We start from the raw sequence: 25,038 nt of genomic DNA on the forward strand, positions 1-25,038 counted from the left end.
GGGAAGAGGGTGAATGCATTCCAACAGCCCTCCTGGCTCTAGTGGGCTCTTCCTCACCACAGGTCACATCCCAGCAGGGGTGGCAGAGGGGGATGTGTGTATGCAGAGAACAGACTCACCCCTCCTATCGTGGTTTTAACCTCCCTTCACTCTCGACTCCTTCCTGGGTGCCAAAGATGAATTGGGCTGCCTGGACCTCTTAGGAAGCAGAGGAATCTATGAACTGCTGTTACTCTGGATCAGTGCAGGAGGGACTGAGAAGGGAACTGGGATTCGGTCTGGGAACACAAAGCCTACTTTAGAGTCTGCTTACCTAGGGATTGAAGAGATCTGTAATTTGATACCAGGATGATTATCCTGTCCTGCCTTGGTTATTTGGGGTGTTTCTGGAACCTGGTCCCTCTCTTCTGGAGGAAGACAGGGCTCTCCAGATTCCATGTTCTTGGCCAGCTCTTCCATTGATGTGATATTGGTTACAGCAACTAAAGAGTCAGAAGTGGTTCCTGTGTATGTAAGGAAAGGAAGGAAAATAAGATTTAGCAATTTAACACTTAAAGATCAATAAAATGAAAACATGATGCATACAGTGATTTCCTAGTGATTCTCATGAACTCCATATATTAAATAAAGAGTGAATGATTCAAAGTGGCACTTATAACTAGTTTTTCCTGCTAAGCCCTACAAGTGTCCACTGACATCAGGTGACCCTGCTAAGCATATGGCCCCTGGGCCTGGATACCCTTTCAACAGTGAGCACATCTCTCACAGCACACGTCTCAGAGCTCTCGTATGGACTGATCACTGGCCTTCTACCCTTACACCATACCACGGATTGATTTTCTTGACTTACTTGACCCAATCCCCTCTCTATCCAGGGATGACCAGGTGGTTATTAGACAGTAAGTAAAAAATACCCTGCATTAGTTTAAATTTGATGATAGTTCAACCACAATAATAACCAAGATGAAAGGAAGTAAGCTAGACTAAGACAGGCTGAGACCCTAAGAGTATTGGTTGGGCTGATAGGCAGCAAAGGGATGGATTCCTATTTCCTCTTTCCTTCCCTTTGAAGAGTGTGCCATGTATTATAAATACAATGCCAAATATCTGAACTGCAGTATTACTTCCAGTGTCTACTAGTGAGTTTATCTATTCTACAACTTTATTTCTTTTTTCTTTCTGGTACTTGGGATCAAATTCAGGACCTTGCACTTGTGAGGCAGGCATGGTGCCACTGAACTAAATCCCTAGCTTCTACGACTTTATTTCCAAAAGTAGTGGGCTAGCTATAATTTCACAGTACTTGTTTATTAGTTACATATATTCTTAAAGGAAACAGTTTTGTCACCTTATAAGAAGTATCCATTTTATTTTTTCAAGATAGCTTGTTTTTCTTTCTGTTCATATAACAAGTGTCACAAATGGTAATATGCCTCTCACTGTGTTTGGTATACTAGCTCTCATAGGAAAGTCTTCCAAATGTTCCAACCAGGGACAGTAATGGTCAAAAAGAGACTCTTGAGATGGCTAGTTAAAGAGATAACATGAATTTAGATGAGTGCTGGTGGGTTTATTATGATTAAACACAGAACTTAAACAAGGCATCTCTCCCTTTTGCCTGAGTCTCTTTTGATAAAGTCATTTGTCTTCTTCTACTAAACTCCAGGAAAGCAGGACACTGTGAGTTGCTGTGGTAGAAAAAAACCTTTGTTCAGTGTTGGACACATATATACTTGTAACAATAGAAATAAATTAGCTGATGGCAATGGCTGAAAAAGTCGGGCCACAAAAACCAAGAAGTGAGAGGAATACTGGGAGATTACAAAAACAACAGTACCTTCTGTAGTTCTGTTTTGATCTTGTAAAATATTAAGAACAACTTCTCGCAACTCTTGTATTGGCTGGAGGGAAGAAGAAAATAAAGGAGTACTATTAAAAGCATTTATGGGGAAAAAAAGAGCCAAGGGACTTTGTATAACAGCAAATAAACTTCCAGGAATAAAAAATGTTTCCTTTGAAAATCTCTTGTCTCTCTATAAACAACATTTAAAAGGTTATATAATTTCATGAGAAAAATGAAGGAACAGATAAAATGTTGGTTAAATGTTGGTGTTGATTTCAGCAAAAGATGTGTTTAAAGTTGTCATAACAAAATTTCTCTAAATCAAATTCTATTTTCCTGTTAACTTACATCATACTATTGAAGATGCTATCCCACATAAAGATTCTTGTTCAAAGAGTGAAGTACCATATAGCAAACATATCACATATTTTTAGTGTTGTCTTAATTAAGTTTAATTCTTGTTTTCATCATAAAAGTCATATAGCTCATTTCAGAAAAATAGAACAATGGGTTAAACTTAACAAAGAAAATCACTAATACTCTCATCATCCGAATACAATCTGTTAGCATTTTACGCAATTTTTCTCAGCTTTTCCTTTGTAAAACAATATACCTTAGAAAAGAACTTTATGGAAAAGTAATTTTCAGATAAAATGATCTGAGACAGCTTTCATATTTTCCAAGTATAGGGCCAGGCATTTAGCTCAGTGGTTCTGTTGCCTGCCTTGCAAGTGCAAGGTCCTGAGTTCGAGCCCCAGTACCAAAAAAAAAATGTGTCATATTTTCCAAGTATAGAAACCATACGACAAAGCAGAACATCATGAAGTGAATTGTACCTTTTCATACAGACATTATAGTTGGATATTTGTCTAATTGACATAGGATTCTGTATCAAATTAATAATAGATATATACCGACAATAAGACCTAAAAAGCAAAGTTTTCTATAGAGTTTTACAAAAATCTAAAATGTAAATTATGCTTTATGCTTAAGGTAGTTGGAAGAAATGTACAGAATACAGGGCAAGAATCTGAATTATATAACATAGTCAAGTATATAGGCTTTTGGTTAGAGATGGTGGCTTGCATATATGTTAATTTCTCTTGAAACTCTACTGAGCTGATAATAAGGGGATTAAAAAGAGGCAATAACTACAAAGAATAGGAGAGAATAAATAGCTATGTGATTTTGAAGTTGGGACACACAAGGAAGAGAAGTAACCAACGTGACCAACTTAAGCACTCAGGATCCTGAGCTGGCACTGTGGCTGAGGAAGGACCTTATTAATCCCACAGGGCTGCTGAAAGGTACAGGAGTGGCAGGTGGGGTGCAAATCGGGAGGATTCGGAGCATGTGTTCTAAAAGAATCAGACCATCAAATCCACCTTGCACCTGGAACTCCATGCAGCCTGCTAACTGCACCCCACACCTTGGGATATATTCTCCGAGTCCCTGGGAGACATCGTGCAAGATCGGGATGGGCATCTACTGAAAAGGGATAAGTGAAAGTTTCCAGGCTGAGGCTTGAGACTCCTACATCTCTTCTCCTTCACACCACTGGTAGCCTGGTTTCTAACTTCCAGGAAGGAGACTGGAAGAGGTTTCTCTAGAGAAGTTAACTTTAAGAGGACAGATCTAAAAATACTGATATTGAGGGTTCTTTACTAAATCACTGATACCAGATCCCTCTATGGTAAAGCCCCATCCATATGTCCAGGGCTTTTAATATTGTATGCCATTTCAAATCCACCTCTTACATGCAAACAGTCCCAGCATACTAGCATCTGAATAAAGCCTTTAATGAATAATAGAGAAAAAAAATAATAAAAATGATGAAAGAGAGAGGGAGGGAGGGATAAAGTAAAGTAAAGTGCTGGAGAAGAAGCAGGCAATGTAGGAAGAAGAGAAGTTGCTATGGGCTCTAGGAAGCAAGAGATGCACCCAACACAAGAAGAAGGTAAGGGCACCTTTGGGTGCTGGTGAAGAGATCCCATAATGATAGTTGGTGGAGATAGGAATAAAGAGAAATTGGTCCAGTCGGGAATAAACTGGAAAGGTCTCAAAGAAAAAAAATCAACAGATAATCTGACCTTTTAAAAGTACTTAGAAACTTAGAAAAGGGTATGGAAAGTAACTGCAAAGGCAAAATAAGACAATAATTAATTACAGGAAAAGTAGAACTTGTGTTTGAAAGGTAGTAACCACAGAATATACTATATGGTTCAACATATTCATATGTTTCTTACATATTCATAATAACGTGAACACTAAATAAAGTGACCAGAATTTCCACATGACTCTAATGGAGCATGAAGGATGGCAAAGGTCCAAGAGGATGTCAGGTAGGTGTGTGTGCATGTGTTGGAGATTTGTGCAGGTGAGTGTGAAAGGGGGTTAAAACCTCATCCTGAATAACCAGAATTCTGCAAATTATGACTAAAACTGATACATCAAAAACCAGCAATGTGAGGGCCGGGGATTTAGCTCAGTGGTTCCACCACCTGCCTCGCAAGCTAAGGACCGAGTTCGATCCCCAGTACCAAAAAAACCCAACAAAAACAATAAACAGAAACCAGCAATGTGAGCATGTTTTCTGGAACTGTGGAGGTAAAAGTATTAAAATAATCAGTGTGCTCTGGGAAGTAGAAAATGGGAGGGGAAGGAGGCAGAGATTTTATTGAATGAACCTTACTGATTATTTGACTGTTGAAATGCTGTGCATGTAATACTCTGAGAAAAATCACAGAAACAGGTACTGTAGATTAGTAGTATGAAATGGAAAATGACATTTAAAAGTTATAAAATTATTTGATGCAGTTCTTGTTAAAAAATTACACAATGCTTTCCCCCCTAGGTTTTAGAGTTAAATAATTATTTTATGCAATATCTCTGCTTTATTGATATATGGCTATTCCAGTATTGAGGTTAATATATTTTTAGGTTCTTTATAAGTATTGGATATTGATGTTATAATTGTCTGTGCATTTACTTTCCATAACTGCATATTTCTACAATTAGTGTTAAATGGGGCATAGTCACTTGACAAGAAAACTGATTCTACTGGTTTACATGTCATATTGCTTCCTATGAAATATTTGAATATGTTCACAAAAGGTATATTCTATTTCATATTCTGTGTATAACTTTATGAAGTGAATTAAAAGTTTAACACTGGATTATACAATTATCATATTACAAACAAGAGTGAAATCCTACAAAAGAGAATTTTAAGAAGTCAGCCACCCAAGACAGACACTCACTTTTGCTCCATTTTTAATGGCCTCTTCGTATAGCCCAATAACATCAAAGGTGCCTTTTCTTGCCAACAGCTTTGCTTTGCAAATCCAGAATTTAGCAAATTTTTCAGCCTCAGGAATGTTGGACAAAATGGTAAATATTTCATTAGAAAGTACACCCTTGGAAAAAGAAAATACCCAGAGACAATTAGTACCATTTCACCATTACTTTCACATTTCCTAATATTTATTACAGAAGACATGCAGACATTGGTCTGATCATCTGAGCTTTTTAAAAATTTCAACTTTATTGAGGAATAATGTACATATAACAAAATGTACTCATTTTAATTGTATGTTTCAATGATGTTTTTGGTACTGGGGACTGAACTCAGGACCTTGCCCTTGCAAGGCAGGCGTGGTGCCACTGAGCTAAGTCCCCGGCCCATGTTTTAATGACTTTTGACACTGTTCATGAGATTTTAAGAGTTACATGAGACCAAACAAAGAGAAAAATATTTATCATAGCAGAAGGTAAGGAATATGTTTTACATTTTTATGGAGTGAAAAAGCAAAAACAGGGCTGAGGATGTAGCTCAGTGGTAGAGCACTTACCTAACAATGTGTGAGGCCCTGAGTTCAAGCTGCAAAAGCAACAAACCAAACCCTAGAGTTATCAACAGTTCATATGTAACATTCACAATACTATATATTTATAAATAGGAACAGTGAATAGCGGCCAGAATTTCTGCGTGACTCTTAACAGCAGAATGAAGGATTGTATAGGTATGCAAAGGTCAGGGGTGTTCATGTGGGTGTATGGGGGATTCACTGTAGGTGGATATGAAAGGGTTGATTTCCCACACAGGAACTTTGAAATGGCTTCTGTCATGGCAGTGATATGTACCAGGAGGAAGGGGGAGCTACCACCACCAAAGCCAAGGTATTGGTTCACTCAGGAGGGCAGCACCTCTTGCTCCTCTAGAAATGTGGGGGACACCAAGGTAAACTCATGATTAAGAATCACCAATATTTGGGGAGGCATAAAACTCAATAAACAAGAATGAACACTGGAGCAAAAAGTTGAGGGAGCAAAGAGGAATAAAATTTTAGAGTACTACAGTCAATATCTTTAGAGTGATAAGAGAATACTGCCACCATTAAACTCGAATGAGCTGTTTTAAAAGGCTCATAGAGGGCCGGGGATTTAGCTCAGTGGTTTTGCCGCCTGCTGCGCAAGTGCAAGGGCCCAAGTTCGATCCCCGGTGCCAAAAAAAAAAAAAAAAAAAGACTCATAGAAAGGCACAATAATCACATGGACAGTATTAAAGAATGAATTCATGAGCTGTATAAAATAAAAATTTAGAGTTCTGAAGGACACACCCATTGTTCAGTAATTCCAACATCTACCTAAGAGAATTTCTAGAAGGAAGTCTTAAGTGAACAAAGCTGAGCATAGACCAAAGCAGCTGCAGAAGGAAAATTTAAGAAATGAACAAAGAAATAATTGTTTAGTTAATAGAACTTTAATAGTCCTCTGGAAAGTCAAGCAGGATGAATGAAAAATGAATATTAGTATTCAGCAAACCAAGGATAAAAAGAAAATCTTTAAAGCTCTGAGAGAAGGAAAAAAAGGGATTACCATTAGAAGAATGAGACTCAGGTTGACATGTGGCTTTAATAAATTAACAGTGGATGCAAGAAAGAAAGTAGAGCAGTAACTTCAAATTTCCCAAGGAAAACAATTTGAAGTTAGAAAATTTCCCCAGCCTGATTGTGATTACAACATGAAGGCAAATGAATGACACTTTCACAAGCACTAAAGATGCAGCAAATTTACTGTTCAAAAACCATAGTTACTAATAAACTTTAGAGTTCATACAACAGACTTGAAACAAAGTTGCAAGAGTATAATATAAAAACTTGCAAACTATGTTTGAACTTACACCTACCATTTTATTTTGTTATTTCAATTTATTATTACCTTTATGAAATAAAACTATATGAAAAATAGAAATGAGGGGAATAAACAAAAGAGAATTCATAGATATTGAAATATAAAATAGGTTAAATATAAACATATGAGTAAAAACAATACATATATATGTATGGGCTAAATTTGCTTTTTTTTTTTTCCAAATCATTTTTATTTTCTTTTCTGGATGAGAATACATCTACATATGATTCTCTAGAAATGACATGCTTGACTGACAACCATGTTTTGTTGGCTTAGTACTCGGCCCTATCCCCCAAAATACAGAAAGGAGTCAAAAGAGGGGAGGGCAGGGGAGAGGACATCTGTATCCCTTCACAGTGCAGTACTTCCTGTAAGTTACACATATAAAATCACAAAGTATAATCCTTTTATTTTATTCTTTTCCAAAATTTTTAAATATTCTAATTTCTTTACATTTCCATCTAAATTTTGATGTCAGATTCCCTGTGCCCTTAAAATGTACTGCTAGAATTTTTATTGGAACTGTATTAAATCTATAAATCAAATTGGGAAGGACTGACAGTTTTTATATGAACATAGTATACTTCTACATTCAGGTCTGTTTTGATTTCCTTCAGTACCCTTTAGATTGCAGCATACAGATCAGGTGTACATGTATGTTGTATTTATACCTAAGTATCTGTTCCTTTGGAACTACTGTAAATAGTACTTATTATTCCATGTTCCTATTGCACATTGCTAGACAGTGGTTTTTCAGTATCCACAAGAGTGGTTCCAGGAGACTCAACAAATACCAATATTCACAGATACTCAAGTTCCTTTAAAAATGGCACAGTATTTGTATACAAGCTATTCACATCCTCTTGTATATTTTAAAATATCTCCATATTAGTTATGATACCTAAGACAATGTAAATGCTATAAAAATAATTGTTATATTATATTCCTTAGGGAATATGACAACAAAGGGCTTGGTTCAGACACATGCTTAGTTCAGCCACAATTTCTTTCCACATACTTTTAATCCATGGTTGGTTGAATCTGCAGACAATGGACCTGAAGAAATGGAGGGCCAAATGTACGGAGAATTAAGACTGGGATGGGGATGGGGGTGTGTGTGCGTATCTTATATCCTGTGACCTTGCTAAACTCTAGGTTTTTGAAGATTCTTTGGGACAATCATGTTGTCTGTCAATGGAAACAGTTTTATTTCTTCTTTCCCAATCTCCTCCTTTTTTATTTCCTTTTCTTGCCATATTAATGCTGACCAGGATTTTCTAGTAAAATACTGAACTGGAGAGAGGTTAAGAGTAGACATTCTTGCTTTGTTCTTGTTCATGGAAGAAAACTTTCATTCCTTCACCATCAAGTATGATGTTAGCTGTAGTTTGTTTTGATTATGATTTTCCTTTTATGAACAGTGGAATTTAATTTGCTATTTTTTTTGAGGATTTCTGCAATGTGTTCATGAGGTAAATTGGTCCATAGTTTTCTTTTCCTTTGTCCTTCCTTTATTGTTTACTGTTTGTCTGGTTTACATAATCAGGTTAATTCTGGCTTCATAAAGAAGGGTGGAAAGTGTTTCATCATCTTCTAAGTTCTGATCCACTGAACCGACTGCTTCCCAGTGTCATTGGTCTGGTTTTCCCACTATTAACAGGTGGGGAAAACATCGCACTGCAGTTCAGCAGGTCGCTCAGCTCCTTGCTGGTCCCTATCGCGGCCATGCGCTGTTGTTGGGGGGTCATCTTCAGCCTCTTCTTGCAGGTCCAGCCTCCAGCGAAAATTCCCTCAGGGTGCATACGGGCAGGCTCAGCGGCCGCCTTCCTCCGGGCAGGTTGCGGTCCCCCCACAGAACTTGTGGGTCTCCTCAGGCGGACATTTTTTTCACTGAGGGGCCTCCTAAATTTGCTTTTTACAAGCAGAGAGTTTCAGAGCTGGTCAAAAAAATTCAGCTGTAAACATTCATACAGGATATTCCTAAAATAAACACACTCAGGAAAGTTTAAAATAAAGGAGTGAAAAAAATTTTGCCAAATTCTTACAGATTGCAAGATTAATATCAGACAAAAAAGAAATCAAAGCCAGTCGTGAATCTTTAAGCACCTAACAGCTTTGAAAACTAGAAAGCTAAAATTGACAGAACTACAAAGAGAAATTATAGATGACTAAACCTAAACTTCAGCGTATTTCTTTCAGAAAGCAACAAATTTAGTAAACAAATAGAATATATATCCTTTTCAAATACCTTTGGAATACTAAGAGTGACTGGACATTAAGACCACAAGGAAAATTTCAATAAATTCCATCAAGCAGAATAAATACAGGCCACAGTTATCAACCATGATATGGTATAAGTGGAAATTAACATAAAGATAGCAAGAAAAAAAATCTACAAATCTGGAAATTCAATTATTTTTCTGAGACTTTTGGCTTAAATTAGAACTTAAAACGGAACCTTCTAACCATTTAGAAATGAACAATGAAAACATGTATCTGTTATTAAGCTGTTCTCTTAGCTCCAGACCACCGTTCACCCTCTGCTTTGTGATGTTGGAGCTGGAACTCATTAAGGACTTTCTGCTTGACAGCAGCTTCCACTGGGCAGTGCCAGTAGTGGGCACTAGGGGGAGACAGCAGAGATGGAGAAGGGAGGAGAGACCATTCTTCTTCCCATTTGCTTTCACCACCCAGCAAGGGTTCCTCACCCTGGCGCCAGAGGCCGGTTTCAAGCTCCCCTATTTTCTGGCAGTCACAGATCCCACCTCACTGTGTTCCTTCAGAGACAGGAGCATCAACTGGGTAGCAGCTTTTCCTCAAGCTCTGAGCCCAGACCCGGAAGACCCTTCCCATGCCTGAGGTCCCAGCAGCTGCTGGGTAGTATGTTCTCTAAAGCTGGAGTCCCATGTCCACCAGGGTTCATCCTTTCTAGTGTGACATTATAAAGTATGTATCTGGTTCTCCATTTCCATGCGTGCAACTCTTAAAATTCCAAGATCTCCAAGATCTCTTTTGTATTTTAATAAGTTGAATGACTGATGCTAGGTAGATGTCAAGATGGCAGCTGGCCACTGGAAAGTCCAAGATAGGATTAGAGGGATGAGACTTTCAGTGCCCCTGCTTCCATCTCGGGAAGGACTGAAGGTTAAGCTGACCACCAATGGAGATGATTTGATCAATTGTGCCTATGTAATGAAGCCTCCCTAAAACTTCAAAAGGTCAGGGTTCAGAGAGCTTCTGGGTAGCAGAACACATGAAGATTCCTGGAGGGTGGTATGCACAGAGAAGGTAGACAAGCTCTGTGCCCCTTCCTGTACGCCTTGTCCTATCCGTGTCTTCATCTGTATCCTTTGTAATGTCCTTTATAACATGTTGGAAAATATAAGTAAAATGTTTCCTTCAGTTCTGTGAGCAAATTAGTCAAACTAGAGGAAGGGGTAAAAACCCTGATTCATAGTGGTTTTTCACAGGTAAAGCAACTGGGGCTTACAGTGGACATCAGAAGCGGGAAAGGGATAGTTTTTTGGGACAAAGTTCTCAACCTGTGGGATCTGATACTATCTTTAGGTAGACAGTGTTAGAACTGAATTGAATTAGACAGTACCCAGCTAGTGTCTGCTATAGAATTGGCTGATTGCTTGGTTTGTGGGGAAACACAGAAATATTTTATGTTGACTGCCGAGGGAGAGAATAGGAAAAGCATTTGGTGTGGTTCTTCCCATTCGCTCTCTAGTTCTGTTTTCCTAGGCCCCATGGTATTAGCTGCTCCTGCAGTTACTGCCACTGTTACCTTAGTTTTCTTTTTGCTGTTAGCCCTGTATGTCACATATGTATATCACTGTGTAGTACCCATGTTCCCTCTGGTCCCTTTACCATTTTGTGCACCCAGATTCACAGTGTGCTCTCATTTCTAGCAGCCAGCATCTTGCCTTTGTCTATGTGTCCAATGTCAGTGGTGCCTGGAAATTTTTGTCTCCCCAAGGAAACTGTTAACTTTTTTTTTTTTGGTACCAGGGATTGAACTCAGGACCTTGTGCTTACAAGGCAGGTGTCATGCCACTGAGCTAAATCCCTGGCAAAACTATTAATAAATAACCATTAAGGTATTAATGCTGCAGCTCCTTTACCTATGCTTGGGATGACTGAGAGGTGTGGCTTACACGGTCTCCAGAGCGTCTCCATGGGAGCGTGCCATGGTCACCCTCCAGGGACTAGCTTGACACCACACCCTGTTGGCCTCCATCCCTTCCTGGTCTCACAACCTCACTTCCTTCCCAGTTTTCCTTGGAAATCTCTTCCTAATAAACTACTTGCGCACAAATCTTCCTCTTAAAAGTCCGTTTTGAGGGAATACACGAGTAGTGAATCTCAACATTGTATTTTTATTGAGATGTTTTTGTGACTTGACCCTGACTGATAAAAGTATATTAGTCAAATCTGAGGGATATAAACAAAAGAGAATTAAAGAGGCAAATTTATAGTATTAAACATATTTGTGAGAAAATAAGAAAGACTGACTTAAATCATCTAAGTTTTCAACAAAAGCTAGAAAAAGAACTTAAACCTAATAGGTGTGATGGAGTCAGAGAGCACTATAGGGACGAAGGACCCTGCAGGGTGAAGTCTTGGACCCTTCACCTGTTACTCATTAAAAACTGTGTTTTCTTCTGAGGCAGACAGGGACTTAAAAGCATTTATTGCTAAAATATATGACTCTTCCCTTGAGTCTACAAATGCTCACTAGGTAACTAAAAGGAGAACCAAGATCGACCATCATTTTTGTATCCTTTATTACTTTAAAACTTTGGATATAGCCAACAGAACAGTTTATTAGCCCTAAACTTATGTAGCCTATCTCATCCCCCTTCAAGATGGAAGACACCAAGATAGGAGAAACTACAGTAATTTTCAAGATTCACAGGGACATTCAATTACCAGCTTTTACAGAGTCCAGTTCCAGATCCTTCCCCCTTAGAATGACACCTAAAAGTCTCTAGCCATTGTCCTGAACTGGTGGTCACCTGGGTCCCAGAAAAAATAGACACAAAGTAAGACAAACTGTCAAGAAGACAATCATTTCATAGTGAGGCAGGAGGCAGAGAGGAGAAATTTCTGAAAGAAGGGGGTCTGAAGGCCAGAGGAAAAAGGAAGCTGGTTTTCCAAAAACCAGAGTGCCCAGTTCTGACAGCTGGACCACAGCTGTGAAAGACAAGGTGCATGCACTTAGGCTTCGGGGGGGAACCCAAGAGAAGCTCTTTAGAAATCAATGTGCCCACCTTTAACAATTAAGCCATGCCTGAGGACACATGTGCTACTTGTTTCAGTTCTCAACAACCGCAAGTGACCCCAACTCAATTATAATAAATTATAATCTCCTTTACACTGTGGTTTGAATCCCCCCCCCCCACACTCATCCCTGCTGTGGGCTCTGAGCACTATGACATTTCCTAAAAGGTTCTTATAGCGACAAACACTTCCCCTTCCATCAGAAAAGAAGAGACTTGTCCCTGATTGGAGTGAATTGCCATGCCAGTTCGAAGAGCTACTCCCTCCCTATAAACATACATATAAACGATTGATGGCAAATCTTTTAGAACTTTCAATGATACAAAGAGCCTGCTGTGGCATACCTGCCATAGGTTCGCCACCACTAATATAGACTCTGACACCTGGCTTCTTTGGGGACGTGAGCTTTTTTCAATGGCTCACTCCAACCCTTAGGAGCATATCCTGACTATTTTAATAATCTATGATTTCACTTATACTTGTGTGGCCTGCTCAGTTCTTTGTTCAGGATACCAAGAATCCAGGACAGTCATAACCTCCGGTGACAACAGGAATGGAACCACTCCTCAAACCATGATTCTTCCAGAGCTACAAAACCAGGGCTGATAATCCTTAATACTAGTCTCCTGCATTTTGTGGGTGGGCCAATCCGATCTTTGCATCAGACTGTCTATGCTCCAGCTACTACTCAAGCTGTAGTCCTTTCTCTATCTTTTCTTGTACTTTCCGATCAATGCTTTTTCCTGTAAATTCATACTATCACTTTAGTTTTAATTTCTATTATCACTAAAGCAAAAATTCACACTAGCCAGTGAGAAGTGCAGACATTAATGCACAAGAAAAACTTATCAATAAAACCTAAGTCACCCTTTTGAAGAGATTACTGAAAAATATTTGACAAGTACAGAATTTACTATAGTTGGCTCAAGAAATAAGAAAACTGGGCTGGGGATTTAGCTCAGTGGTTCTGCTGCCTGCCTCACAAGCCCAAGGACTTGGGTTCGATCCCCAGTACCGGAAAAAAACCCAAAAAACAAAAAACAAAACCAAAAAAAAAAGAAATAAGAAAACTTATAGATCAATGGCCACAGAAAAAATTAAAAAGATATATACAAAGAAGCACAGTCCAGATGATTTTATGGGAAGTTCTTAACAGACCTTCAAAAAAAGGGAAAATACTTATTTGACAAAGTCAGCATAACACTGAGACTAGGAAAACACAAAACCAAATAATGTATGTGAAAGTGTGAAATAAAATAATCGCAACTAGTGGTACTAGGGATTGAACCAAGGGGGTTCTCAAAATTTTGAGATACTAAGTCACTAATTTGCCTAGTCTTGGCCTGAATTTACGATCCTCCTGCCTCAGCCTCCCGGGAGTACTGGGATTACACCCATATGCTACAGTGTCCGGCTGGGCCAAAACTCTTGGAGCTCATCTTCCTCACTTACCTCTTCAATGAGCTGCAGACACCCTGTCAGAGTGCTGTTAATCTTATTGGACAGTTCCAACTGTGCTTTCTTTTCTTCCTCTTCTTCTTCAATGCTCTTCCAGAATGAAATATTCATTTCCTCTATTACTTTTTTTGTGGTTTTAAGTTCCATAGGAGGCCGTTTATAGATTTTCCCCTTAGATTTCTTCCATTCTTCTAGCTGTTTCCTGTTATGCAATTAAAGGGAGGGGGGAGAATGGCTTTAGTTTTTTTCTTTATACATGGTCTAGCTTCTAAAGTATATGATATGCAATGATCAGTTATAACTAAACCTTCAATTATAGAAAAAGTCAAGAGATTAAAGAACAATTTCAAAGGCTGAGGTAGGAGGATTGCCATGTGTTTGAGGCCAGCCAGAGCTACATAGTGAGTTCAGTACTAGCCTGAACAACACAGTAAGACCCTGTCTCTAAAACAAAAACAACAAAAACCCCTAGAGGCAGATGTTTTAGGATAACTAGGGTTATAGATAACAAGATAGTAGCCAGCACTTTAGTCTTCAAATACCCTAGTTTCATGATCATTCCTCATTATTTTTCCCAGACCCACTCCCTCTGGTGCTCCATTTCTCCCACTACAAACTTGTTACCTGTCATTCAACCCACACCCAGCCAAACAGCATCTGCCCTCATTGGGTCTCTGTGCTCAAAGTGATCAACTTCACTCAGTTCCTTAGCCCTCTCCTGACTACACACAACTGCTTTCCTTTCAGAAACTAGATCAATAATTTCAGGGCTCTTCTTTTAAGTAGCTGGTCGTGTAAAGTCCTAATCTTTGCTGTCTTCCACTATTCATATTCTCCACTTTTGTTTCTCAGCAGGCACTAGTCTACATTTTGGGAGCAGAGGCACCAAGACTTGTGGACCAATGTTTAGATATAGGCCGCCTAGTTTTTTTAAATTGTAACTATGTATTAATGATTTGGAAGTGTATACGAAAACCTAGATTTCTTCCTGGAGCCTCAAACTTTGTAAAACCTACTGCTTAGTTGCTATGTTTTGATGTCTCATAGATGTCTTAAATTTAATATTATCCCAAACAAAGTTCTTCATTTTCATGTCCAAATCTGTTTCCAGTTTACTTTGAAAAATACATAGTATCCCAGTCTACCTAGTTTCTAGGGCCTAAGCCTAGGAGCTGTCTTTGAGCTTTTCCTTTCTTTCTCTCATGCCTACACATCACTGAAAGGTCCAGTGTTGCTTCTGTCTACACTACCACCATGCTAACCCACACCCTTGTCACCTTTGCTGGAAAAGCTGCAGCAGCCTCCTAGTCATCTCCTGGCTTCCACTCTAACCTTATCAAATTTACTGCATAGTAACTGACCTATAAAATGTAAAGCAGACTGTGTCACTGCTGAGGAGTTCCCAAGACTCCTGGAGTGAAATTCAAAATGTTCTCTATGGTGAAAAGCACAGTCTAATCTGGCTCCTGCATAGTCTCCAACTTCATGCCACCCCACTCTCCCTCTCACTCAGTATCTTCAGGAGCTCTGGCATCATTTCAGTTTCTTAACTCACGCTCATTCAGGGACTTCCATCAGTCATCTGCTCAAATGACATTTTCTTGAAAACTAATTATCTATCATTTTCCTGTCTAATGTAATCACGTGTTGATCTTCTGTCTCCTCCACTAGAACATAAGCTCTATGAAAACAGAAATAGATGTCCAGCGCCTAACATTGTGCTTGGCACACATGGCTAGTCAACACACGTGGTAAGATTCACCATTGGTAAGTCTGTGATTCTGTGTATATAAGTGCACCAAGTCATGTAACCATAACTATAATCAAGATGTGAACCTGTCCTAAAACCCTAAAAAATTCCCTCATGCTAACTGGTAGTCAACCCTGTCTCTAACCCCAGCTCCTAGAAATCACTTGTCTGCTTTTGTCCTTATAGTTTTGCTTTTTTCCAGAATGCTGGTAAGTAATTTTTAGTACATGAATGCCATTAGCTCTTTTGGTTCTTTCCCTTTGACTTTTGAGAACAATTCATTCAGGGCTTATTTCAGTCCTGATTGTTCCTCACTCACCCCTTTACTCCAACTACTTAATGATAGAAGTTGGGACATCTGACATGTGTTTCTTCCAGTTCCTGGTAATCTTCCTATCTCATTCTTCCTTTGAGTCATACATGAAGAGAGAACCTTCCTTTTCTAAACTCAACTTACTCCTAGGACCTCAATATCATTTTATTTTTCTAATATTCTCCATATACACACCAAACCGCAATCTCCAGAAGGGCAGAGACTGACTGTGTTTTCCCTACTCCACCTAACACCTGACATACTGGAAGCACGATGGAACACCTGGGGCGTCAATGATTTCCACAGACTCTCTCCCTTTTGTATCAAATATGTTCAGCATGCCACACTGTCTGATGACCACTCTGTTGTCTGACCTAGACTGGAAAGTCACTTCCTCGCTCACCATCTCAGGGTCTCTCCACTCACTTTTCTTTCTGCATGGAAGGGTTGTTCTTGTCATCAGTCTTAGGTTTCAGTTCAGATGTCCCTGTTGAAAGTACTTTGCCTGAACCTCTGTCTAAATTGGCCATCCTGGCCCTACCCTCTTAATCACATCATTGAATTAAACTAATTTCTGTTTCTGCAAGAGGGCAAAGAGCTCGATAGCAGTGTTCAAGGCTAACTTTGGATATAAAATCCTGCCCTCAATTCACCCACACCCACACCTTCCAGGTCTCCATAAAATCTATATGTTCCTTCCCCCTTGACAGGAATCTCCTTCCTTTCTACCGCAGTCAGGTATGCCTAGGTGATTCTCTTGGGAGGTTTACCTACATTGTGAAACTATGTCTAGTCTTGGGTAGAAAGCATACAAAATCCTTTGGCTCATGTGTCAAAATCCTTTCAAACTTCCTGAGTATTAATAATAAGCCCCAGCAACCTGATATCCTGATTTTCATCATCTCAACACTAGTAATTGCTCCTTTCTGCTTTAGCTTACTTTCCAAAACTTGGCTCACTCCGACTCATGGAGTCTGTTTCCTGTTTCTCCTTCCCTGATAACTTTACTGGACCCAATCACTGGTCTGCTTGGCAAGGGACAACCATCTTCCTAGTTCCTACCTCTGTGCACTCACATCCTGACTCCTAACCTGTCCTGTTCTACTGCTCTTCAGTACTTCTTGAGTATACTACATCAACAGCCCAATTTCTTACTCATACGTTCTCTGTATTTCAATTTCTTTTAAAAAACAATTTTAAGCATATAGAAAGCTAGAGAATGATTTATAACACATGTATGTATCACCTAGCTGTCCAGTCTTAATATTTGTTATAGTTGTTTCAAATATTTTTCAGGCAGTGGCTAAGAATTACTTAGGAGCTACTATTTATGACCTGTTTCCTAACCAAGGATTCTTTTTTTTTGGTACCAGGGATTGAACTTGGGTCCGTGCGCTTGCAAGGCAGGCAGCGGGACCACTGAGCTAAATCCCCGGCCCTCTAACCAAGGATTCTTGATAGTCAATTTGCCCAATTATTTTAAGTTGTAAAACCTTGGGATTAAAACAATGTACCTTCGATCCTCTGCTGTTGTCATTTTAATATTTGGATTAGTTTGGGTAGCATTTGGGACTCCTCTCCCATTTCTAGTTGTGACACTAGCTTGAGTTTTGGGAGCTGTCTTGCTCAGGAAATGCTTCTGCGGAACAGTCTTTTTCAACTTGGGGTCCAAAGTCTGTGCTCTCTGTTGAAAGCTGTTGGTTCTATTTGCTGTTATGCTAGGAGTGCTTGGAATGACTGAGTTAAAGTTGCCAGCTATCAAATTAGGCCTCTGGTTTACGGATTTTGATTTTTGCAGTACACATATCTGGGGCCTAAAACAAGGCTGCATGGACTTCTGATCTTGCTTGATGTTTGGATGTTTGCTGTTAGGTCCTCCCTGCAGCAAACTGAGGTATGTCTTGGGTTTGGCATGTTTTACTTTCTCTTCGGTAACAGTATATAATTGTACCTTAGTTTCTTTTGGTTGTTCATATTTACCCCTATCAACCTTTACATCCTTTATACTCTTGTCCACTGGTTTTTTTGATGTTTGAGTTCTACTAAAGGTCTGAATAAAGTGAGAGGGGACTGTCCTTGGGGGTTTTTCTGGTCTTGCAAGGTCTGTTCCTTTAGAGAGTTGCTGTAATTGTGCCGGTACAGTCCTTATTTGTGTTTTTCTAACAAATTGTTTATTATTAACCCTATCTTTCAGAACAGCACCATTCACCAAACTTTTGCCCGAGACTTGTTTAGGAGTCAAATTGCTCTTAGTTTGATTATAAGAGTTAGTCTTTGCCTTACTTGTGGTACATAATGCAGGATCTGGCTTCTTCTCTGGTTCTGATAAAGTTTGAGGCAAGTTCTCTTTGCTCAGCTCTTTAAAAACGCTATCCAAAGATTTGTTTTCAACATAGTTATTATCCACAGAGTCTGTACATTTTGCATTTGCTTGGCCTGTTAGCTGCTGCTTTGTAGTTTTTGGTTTCTGTGCAATAGGCAGCCTCATGGATTTTCTTGACAGTTCTCTTTTAGCAGATGATCCAGCTTCATGTTGCTGGTGACTCTTGTTGGAAGGTTTACATTTTGGGTTAGAAGAAAAACCTCTTGAAGTCAGACTTTTGCCCACAAGTTTTGGTGCCTCCAACTTTGGCTTCTGGGATCCTGTTATATTAGCTGGTCTGGACTGGAGTTTAATGCTAATGGGCCTTGTAGCTTTGACAGACAAAACATCGTAGTTGAAAACATCGTTTTTGGGTTTAATGGTCTGAAAGGACAAAAAAGAAAAAAAAAAAGCTCACAGTACCAGTCAAGAAAAAAAAAAAAGCTGTATTATGGGCTAAAAAAGCCAAAACCTATCTTGTCCCTGGAGATCACCCATGAAATAGTAAATTGGTGGGAGATACTGGGAGGCCTGAGATACACTGTGTCATATTGCAGGAAAAATCTAGCATCTCAGCAGAAAGTCATCTTTATGAAGTCAATCAGGACAAGATTTTAAGGTTAGATTTTTCATGATTAATAAGTGTTTTAGTTATGTGATTTAATTTAATTTTTTATTTTTTTTTGGTACCGGGGATCGAACTCGGGTCCTTGTGTTTGTAGGGCAGGCGGTGGAACCACTGAGCTAAATCCCCGGCCCATGTGATTTAATTTTAGATAAGGGAGAAGCAGGTCATTGGAAACTTTGAAACCTAGGGCAGGGAATTTAGAAATGATATCATAAATTCAGGAGCAAGCCACCATGGATTCCAGAGCTTCTGAGGTGAAAGAAATTACTTAGGAGAATTTGGCATATTTAAGAATATGTCTCCAAGGGAAGATATGGAAATGTTAGAGTTACCACTTTGTATTTTTGATTTGATAATGTTGTAAAGAAGTAAACTTGGTGAGGAAAATAAAAAGGAAATCTGTAACCACATGCCCATTTGGACAAAAGTATCAGTGCATGAGGTGCTACTGAGGGTGGGATAGGGAGGGTTGGAAGCGGAAGGTAGAGAGGTGGATGGTAGACCATGGAGCTGTGTCTAGGTTACTTCTCCACGCCGACACTTATATGTAGCTCAGATCTCCACATCATAGCTTACTGAAGAAGTGGGGATGTTGGTAAGAAAGCTTCCAGATTTGGCCTATTTTTTTGTAGTACTTACACATTAAAAATATTGAGAGGGCTGCAGATGTAGCTCAGTGGTGCTGCACCTGCCTGGCAAGTGCAAGGTCCTGAGTTTGAACCCCAGTATCAAAAGAAAAAAAAACCTGAGATATAATTCATATATCATAAAACTCACCATTATTAAGAATACAAATCAGTGGGTTTTTGCATATTCACAAAGTTGTATAATAATTACTGCTAGTCAGTGGCAGAACATTATCATTGTCCCAGGAAGAAATCTGGTATTTGTTAGTAATTGGTCCCCCTTTCCCTCTCCTGGCAGCCCTTGGCAACTTCTAATCTACTTTGTTTCTGTATCTCTACAGATGTACCTATTCTGGACCTCTTACATACATGGAATCATGCAATATATAGTTTTTAGTATCTGGCCTCCTTTACTTAGTATAATGTTTTCAAGATTCTCCCAAGTTGTAGCATATAACAGTGATTTTATCTTAAAGAAAATTTAATAAAATTTAGTTTTAGAGAAGTCTTAGGTTAACAGCAAAACTGAACAGAAAGTACAGTGGGTTCTCATATATCTGTTCCCACACATACACTTCATTATTGTTTAGGGTTTAAAATTCACTTGTGCAATTATATACATTTTAGCTTTCCATTCATCAATGGATAGACATCTACCTTGCTTATATTGGGATTTTGAATAATGTTGCTATAAATACTTGTATATGTTTTTATGAATATATATTTTCAATTTCCTTGGGTATATACCTAAAAACAGAATTTCTGGGTCATACGACAAACCTATATTTAATTTTTGAGGAACTGTCAAACTTTTCCAAAAGTAGCCGCACTAATTCACATACTCACCACAATGTATGGTGATTCCAATTTCTCCACATCTTCCCTAAGACTTGTTATCTATCTTTTTAATTATAGCTATCCCAGTGGGCATGAAGTAATATCACACTGTGGTTTTAATTTCCCTGATGGTTGTGTATTTCATCATGTCTTTATCTTCTTTGAGAAATGTGTACTGAGATTCTTTACTCATTTTAAAATTGGATATTTTTTAAATTGTTAAGTTGTAAGAGTCATATACCCTGGATACTAGATTCTTATCAGGTATATGATTTGCAAATGTTTCATGTTATACCTTTTTTCTGTTGTTTTTTTTTTTTTTGTACCGGGGATCGAATTGGTGTCCTTGCACTTGCAAGGCAGGCGGTGGAACCATTGAGCTAAATCCCCAGCCCCATCTTATACCTTTTTTATATCTTGATTTTAGATCAGCGTGACCTAGCTAACTTACAGGTAGTAGGGCAGGTCATACTGTTGCAAGAGCTTCCACTGAGAGAGAAAAACTGAGCTTAGAAGAGTTATCAGGTTGGCAACTGATATGCAAACACAGAAAGTTAAAACTGGGAAAGGATTTTTAGAGATCATTAAACTCAGACCCTTCATTTGAGAAACTGAGGTGTACAAGACTAGGCAGGGAGTCAGAGGCTAGGTTGGACCTGGAACTGTAGTCTCTGAACCTTGGTTTCTGGCTCTTTGTCTCTCAATCCACCGTAGAACTGATGGACCAAACTGAACAAAAACAGATAATATATACAAGGAGGAGTGATTGATTCCAACTGAAGTTCTTTCTTCATTCTGGGCATATGAAGTGTGAGAAGGGAGAAGATTTACAAAGGATATTATGAGGATTTAAATCAACAGAGATTTACTGAATGTTGACTGCATGATAGGCACTGTGCTAGACTCTAAGGCGACACAAGATGTGGTCATACTTGTTCCTGAGTACCTCTAGTAGAAAAGATATAAACAAAGGAAACTATAAAGCAATGAGATAAGGGGCATTATAGGGCTGGAAGGGGTTATCAGTGGTTTTCAAACATTTTTATTCATGTACTCCCAGAATAATTTTGATGAACTCTGTACACCAGAAATTAGCTCATGTATTCAATATTCTTTATTGCTATAATGAGAGAGGGCTGTGCATCATTTTATTTCTTTTTTTAATAAGTAGGTAGGACTAGAAGGTGTTTTGTTATAGCAGTAACATTCCATTTTTTGAGCTTCTTTGAAAATCTCTCGGCCAAAAATAACTTTCAGGGTTTCACTAGATGACAATGTTGAAAGCAAAGAACTGAAAACCACCTGAATGGCAAAAGGCTTTCTCACCAGCAATCTCATTATTTCAAATTGTCCCTTGGTTTTGTACTCTGGTGGTATTTCCATCCTAGGCTAAAGTAGCATATTAAGTTAGGGATGAGATGGGTGAGTGATTTGCCTATGCTGGGCAAGAAAAGAAAGAATTGAAAAGAGGAAGGGCAAAAGTGCTAAGGGAAGTAGGAAAGGAGAAATTGCATGTGTGGCATATTCTTATATCAATTTTAGGTCAGTGCATATAAAAAAGTTGAAGATCTGGAAATGATTCTGTTAAAATGTGTGCCTGCATACCTATTATGTACCTCCAGGACACATACCCCAACCTGCCGGCATTAGTGTTTCAATATTTATTGACTCAATTCTTTTACACAACTCCAAGAGCTGTCTCCTATTACTCCCATTTTACAGATGCAGTTAAATAGCTTGTCTACGGTTACTTAGTTCTAAACTGGAGTTAGGATTTGGATCTAGGCAGTTAGGAAATTACATGAATTGTAACAATGACTATTACTTGCAGTTCGTTTAGTTTCTCTTAAATTCTGAAATTTCCTTCTCTTTTATTTTTATCTTTAGAATTGTGTAAGGCAGATAATGCAAGTGTTGCCCTCATTTAAGAGACGATTTACTAAAGTCAAATTGCCAACTCTGACTGAGGAACTTTTCCAGCAGATTTTTTTCCTTTAAGACTTGCATCCTAGTGGGGCGTGGTGGTGCATGTTTGAGAGGGCAAGGCAGGAAGATCACAAGTTTGAGCCCAGCTTGGGCAACTTAGAAAGATCTCAAAATAAAAACATAAAAAGGCCTGGGGATGTAGCTCAGCATGAAGGCCTTGGATTCAATCCCCAGAATTAAAAAACAAAACAAAACAAAATAAAACAAAACAGCCAAAACCAAAAACAAAAGACTCACATCCTACACTGGTACAATCTGCATAAAGCAGAAGTCTAACCAAGTGCTTCCCTACTGTTTACATCATTGCACACTAATTTTGCCTTATAAACATATTTTATCTTTCTGTGTCTAAGATGTCATGCATACACATGGTACATAATGTCCCTATGTGCACATGCATGCCCATATATATATACACACATTGTAGTGTGTGTGTGTGGTGATTGAATCATTAAAACTTGTAAAACTGGCACCAATATCTCACTTTGGGCAACACAATTTCAGTCCATCTTAGAACTCTGGTAAAACTACTGTTTCAAAAATCAGAAATGGGATTTTATGGATAGCATTATTTATTTTATTGCAAATGAAGAATTTACATCCTTTTCAGAAGGCCAATTTCTCTGACTTAAATCTTAAGAATGACAGGATTTTTTTTTTTGGTACTGGGGATCAAACTCAGGACCTTGTGCTTGTGATGCAGGCGCTGGCATCACTGAGCTAAATCCGCAACTCAAGAAGGACAGAATCTTTTCCATTTTGCCCACAATCTAGCTATAATGAACTGATTGGGAAGTGTATTTTTGTTGAATAGCTTGGAAGATCCAACACAGGTATTTACTTTATGGTACAATACCGAAGTGGTTAAGATCATGGGCTCTCAATGTTGTTGTTACTTAAGAGATACATGACCTTGGAATGAAATTTAAGCTTTCCATGACTCAGTTCCCTCATCTGAAACATGGGGCTACTAATAAAGAGTCTCTACCCTTCATAAAGTTGTGAGGACTTGGAGGGTTAATGCAAGTTAGAAGGTGCCAGGCACACAGTAAATAATCAATAAATGTTAGGGGCCGAGGATTTAGCTCAGTGGTTCTGGTGCCTGCCTCACAAGCTCAAGGTCTTGAGTTCAATCCCCGGTACCAAAAAAAAAAAAAAAAAAAAAAATTAGGCTGGGGATTTAGCTCAGTGGTTTTGCCACCTGCTGCACAAGTGCAAAGACCCGAGTTCGATCCCCGGTACCAAAAAAACCCAAACAAACAAAAAATAAATGTTAGCTATCAAGAGTCTACTTAAGGGTTTTTTGGTTATAAAATAAACTATGTTCTTTTGTACTTTTCAAAAAATGTCTGTTCCTTACTAAACCCAACTGCTGTTATATTTATGAGAAATATTTTTTCCTTTCCCCTACACCTCCCAGTTTCCCTTTTCCTTTAGACATTTTCTTCCTATTTTACATTATCTATTATACATTTTGGTCCTTATTTACACTCTCAGTTTCTCATATCAGAGAAACTATTTGGTATTTACACGTGTGTCCTCTCTATTTCACTTAAGACTATGGCCTCAGTGTGCATCCATTTAGGTATCAATCTAGATATTTCTTTGAAACCTAATTTCTACTTACAGATTTAGATGGAGGTGGATTTGGACAATTATTCTTGGCTTTTAGATAAGGCCTATAAAAGAAAAAATAAAATTAATCCTTAGTACAGAACCAACAAAGCTTGGAAAGTATGGTGATTAAGAATTTTGATTAAAATTTTAATGCTTTAGAATTTCTGTATATGGTAAAGTAATTCAAAACTATATTTAATAAAAGTTTCCCTATTATACCTTCCTTAGTTCTGTATTTTCCTGGAAGCCATTGCTTTGTGATTCTTTCAGAGATATCCTGTGCATATATGAAGCATTCTAACAGTATTAGTGAGATACATGTGGATTTTGTAGTCTTATTCATTTAAACATCATTCCTTCAATACTGTGATGTGGTAGATACTGGAGATAAGACAATGAACTGCTTCTTTAAAAAATTTCCTTGTTATACATACTCTTCCAAATAGTAAATTTTCAGGGTGAAAAAGTGATATATATATAATATATATATAAAAAAAATACATGTGAATAAAGCAATCGAAAATGATCAAGAAATTATATATACACGAATCCAGCAAAACAAATGTAACTATTATATATAGCAAACATACACTAATTTAAAAAGGTGATATATAGCTGATCCTTCATATCAATGGATTCAAGATCTGTGATTCTAACCAACTGCTCCAAAATACTTGAAAAATAAAATTGCATATATATTGAACATTATAGACATTTCGTTATTATTCCCTAAACAACACAGTGTAACTACTCCATAGCAGTTACTTTGTATTAGGTGTTACACGCAATCTACAGCTGATTTGAAGCATATGAGCAAGTTACATGCAAACACCATGCCATTTTACAGAAGGGACTTGAGCATCGATGGATTTTGGCATCTGTGGGGAGTCCTGCAACTCATCCCCCATGGATGCCGAGGCATGACTGAAATTAAAAAAATAGGAACATTGCATGAAATCTAGCTAGTGAGATGAAAAGGGGGAAAAAAAAAGAAAAAGGAGGAGAACAGAGCAGAACTTAGAAGGATTTAATCTCCATGAACCAAGACAATTGGTAGACTAACAGAGACTTTGATTATCCAGTACAGGAGGACAGGGATCTTTCTGTCTTATTAAGCACCATAAGCACCCTATGTCCAG

General features: G+C 38.4%; 1 protein-coding gene across 1 annotated transcript in view; it reads right to left on the reverse strand.

Moving 5' to 3' along the window:
• The window catches only part of Ckap2l (cytoskeleton associated protein 2L), a 30,663-nt gene that overhangs the window by 2,582 nt on the left and 3,043 nt on the right, over positions 1-25,038 (reverse strand). Inside the window, exons 3-8 of the mRNA XM_004844528.4 lie at positions 23,910-23,961; positions 17,358-18,589; positions 13,775-13,982; positions 5,104-5,259; positions 1,838-1,901; positions 314-503 (exon numbers count right to left, since the gene is read on the reverse strand). Coding sequence (XP_004844585.1) covers positions 314-503; positions 1,838-1,901; positions 5,104-5,259; positions 13,775-13,982; positions 17,358-18,589; positions 23,910-23,961 — 1,902 coding nt within the window. The remainder of the gene's footprint in view (positions 1-313; positions 504-1,837; positions 1,902-5,103; positions 5,260-13,774; positions 13,983-17,357; positions 18,590-23,909; positions 23,962-25,038) is intronic.

Source organism: Heterocephalus glaber, unplaced genomic scaffold (assembly GCF_053883595.1).
Source record: "Heterocephalus glaber isolate CG9 unplaced genomic scaffold, H.glaber_assembly_v1.0 deba00000470, whole genome shotgun sequence".
Classification (NCBI taxonomy): domain Eukaryota; kingdom Metazoa; phylum Chordata; class Mammalia; order Rodentia; family Bathyergidae; genus Heterocephalus; species Heterocephalus glaber.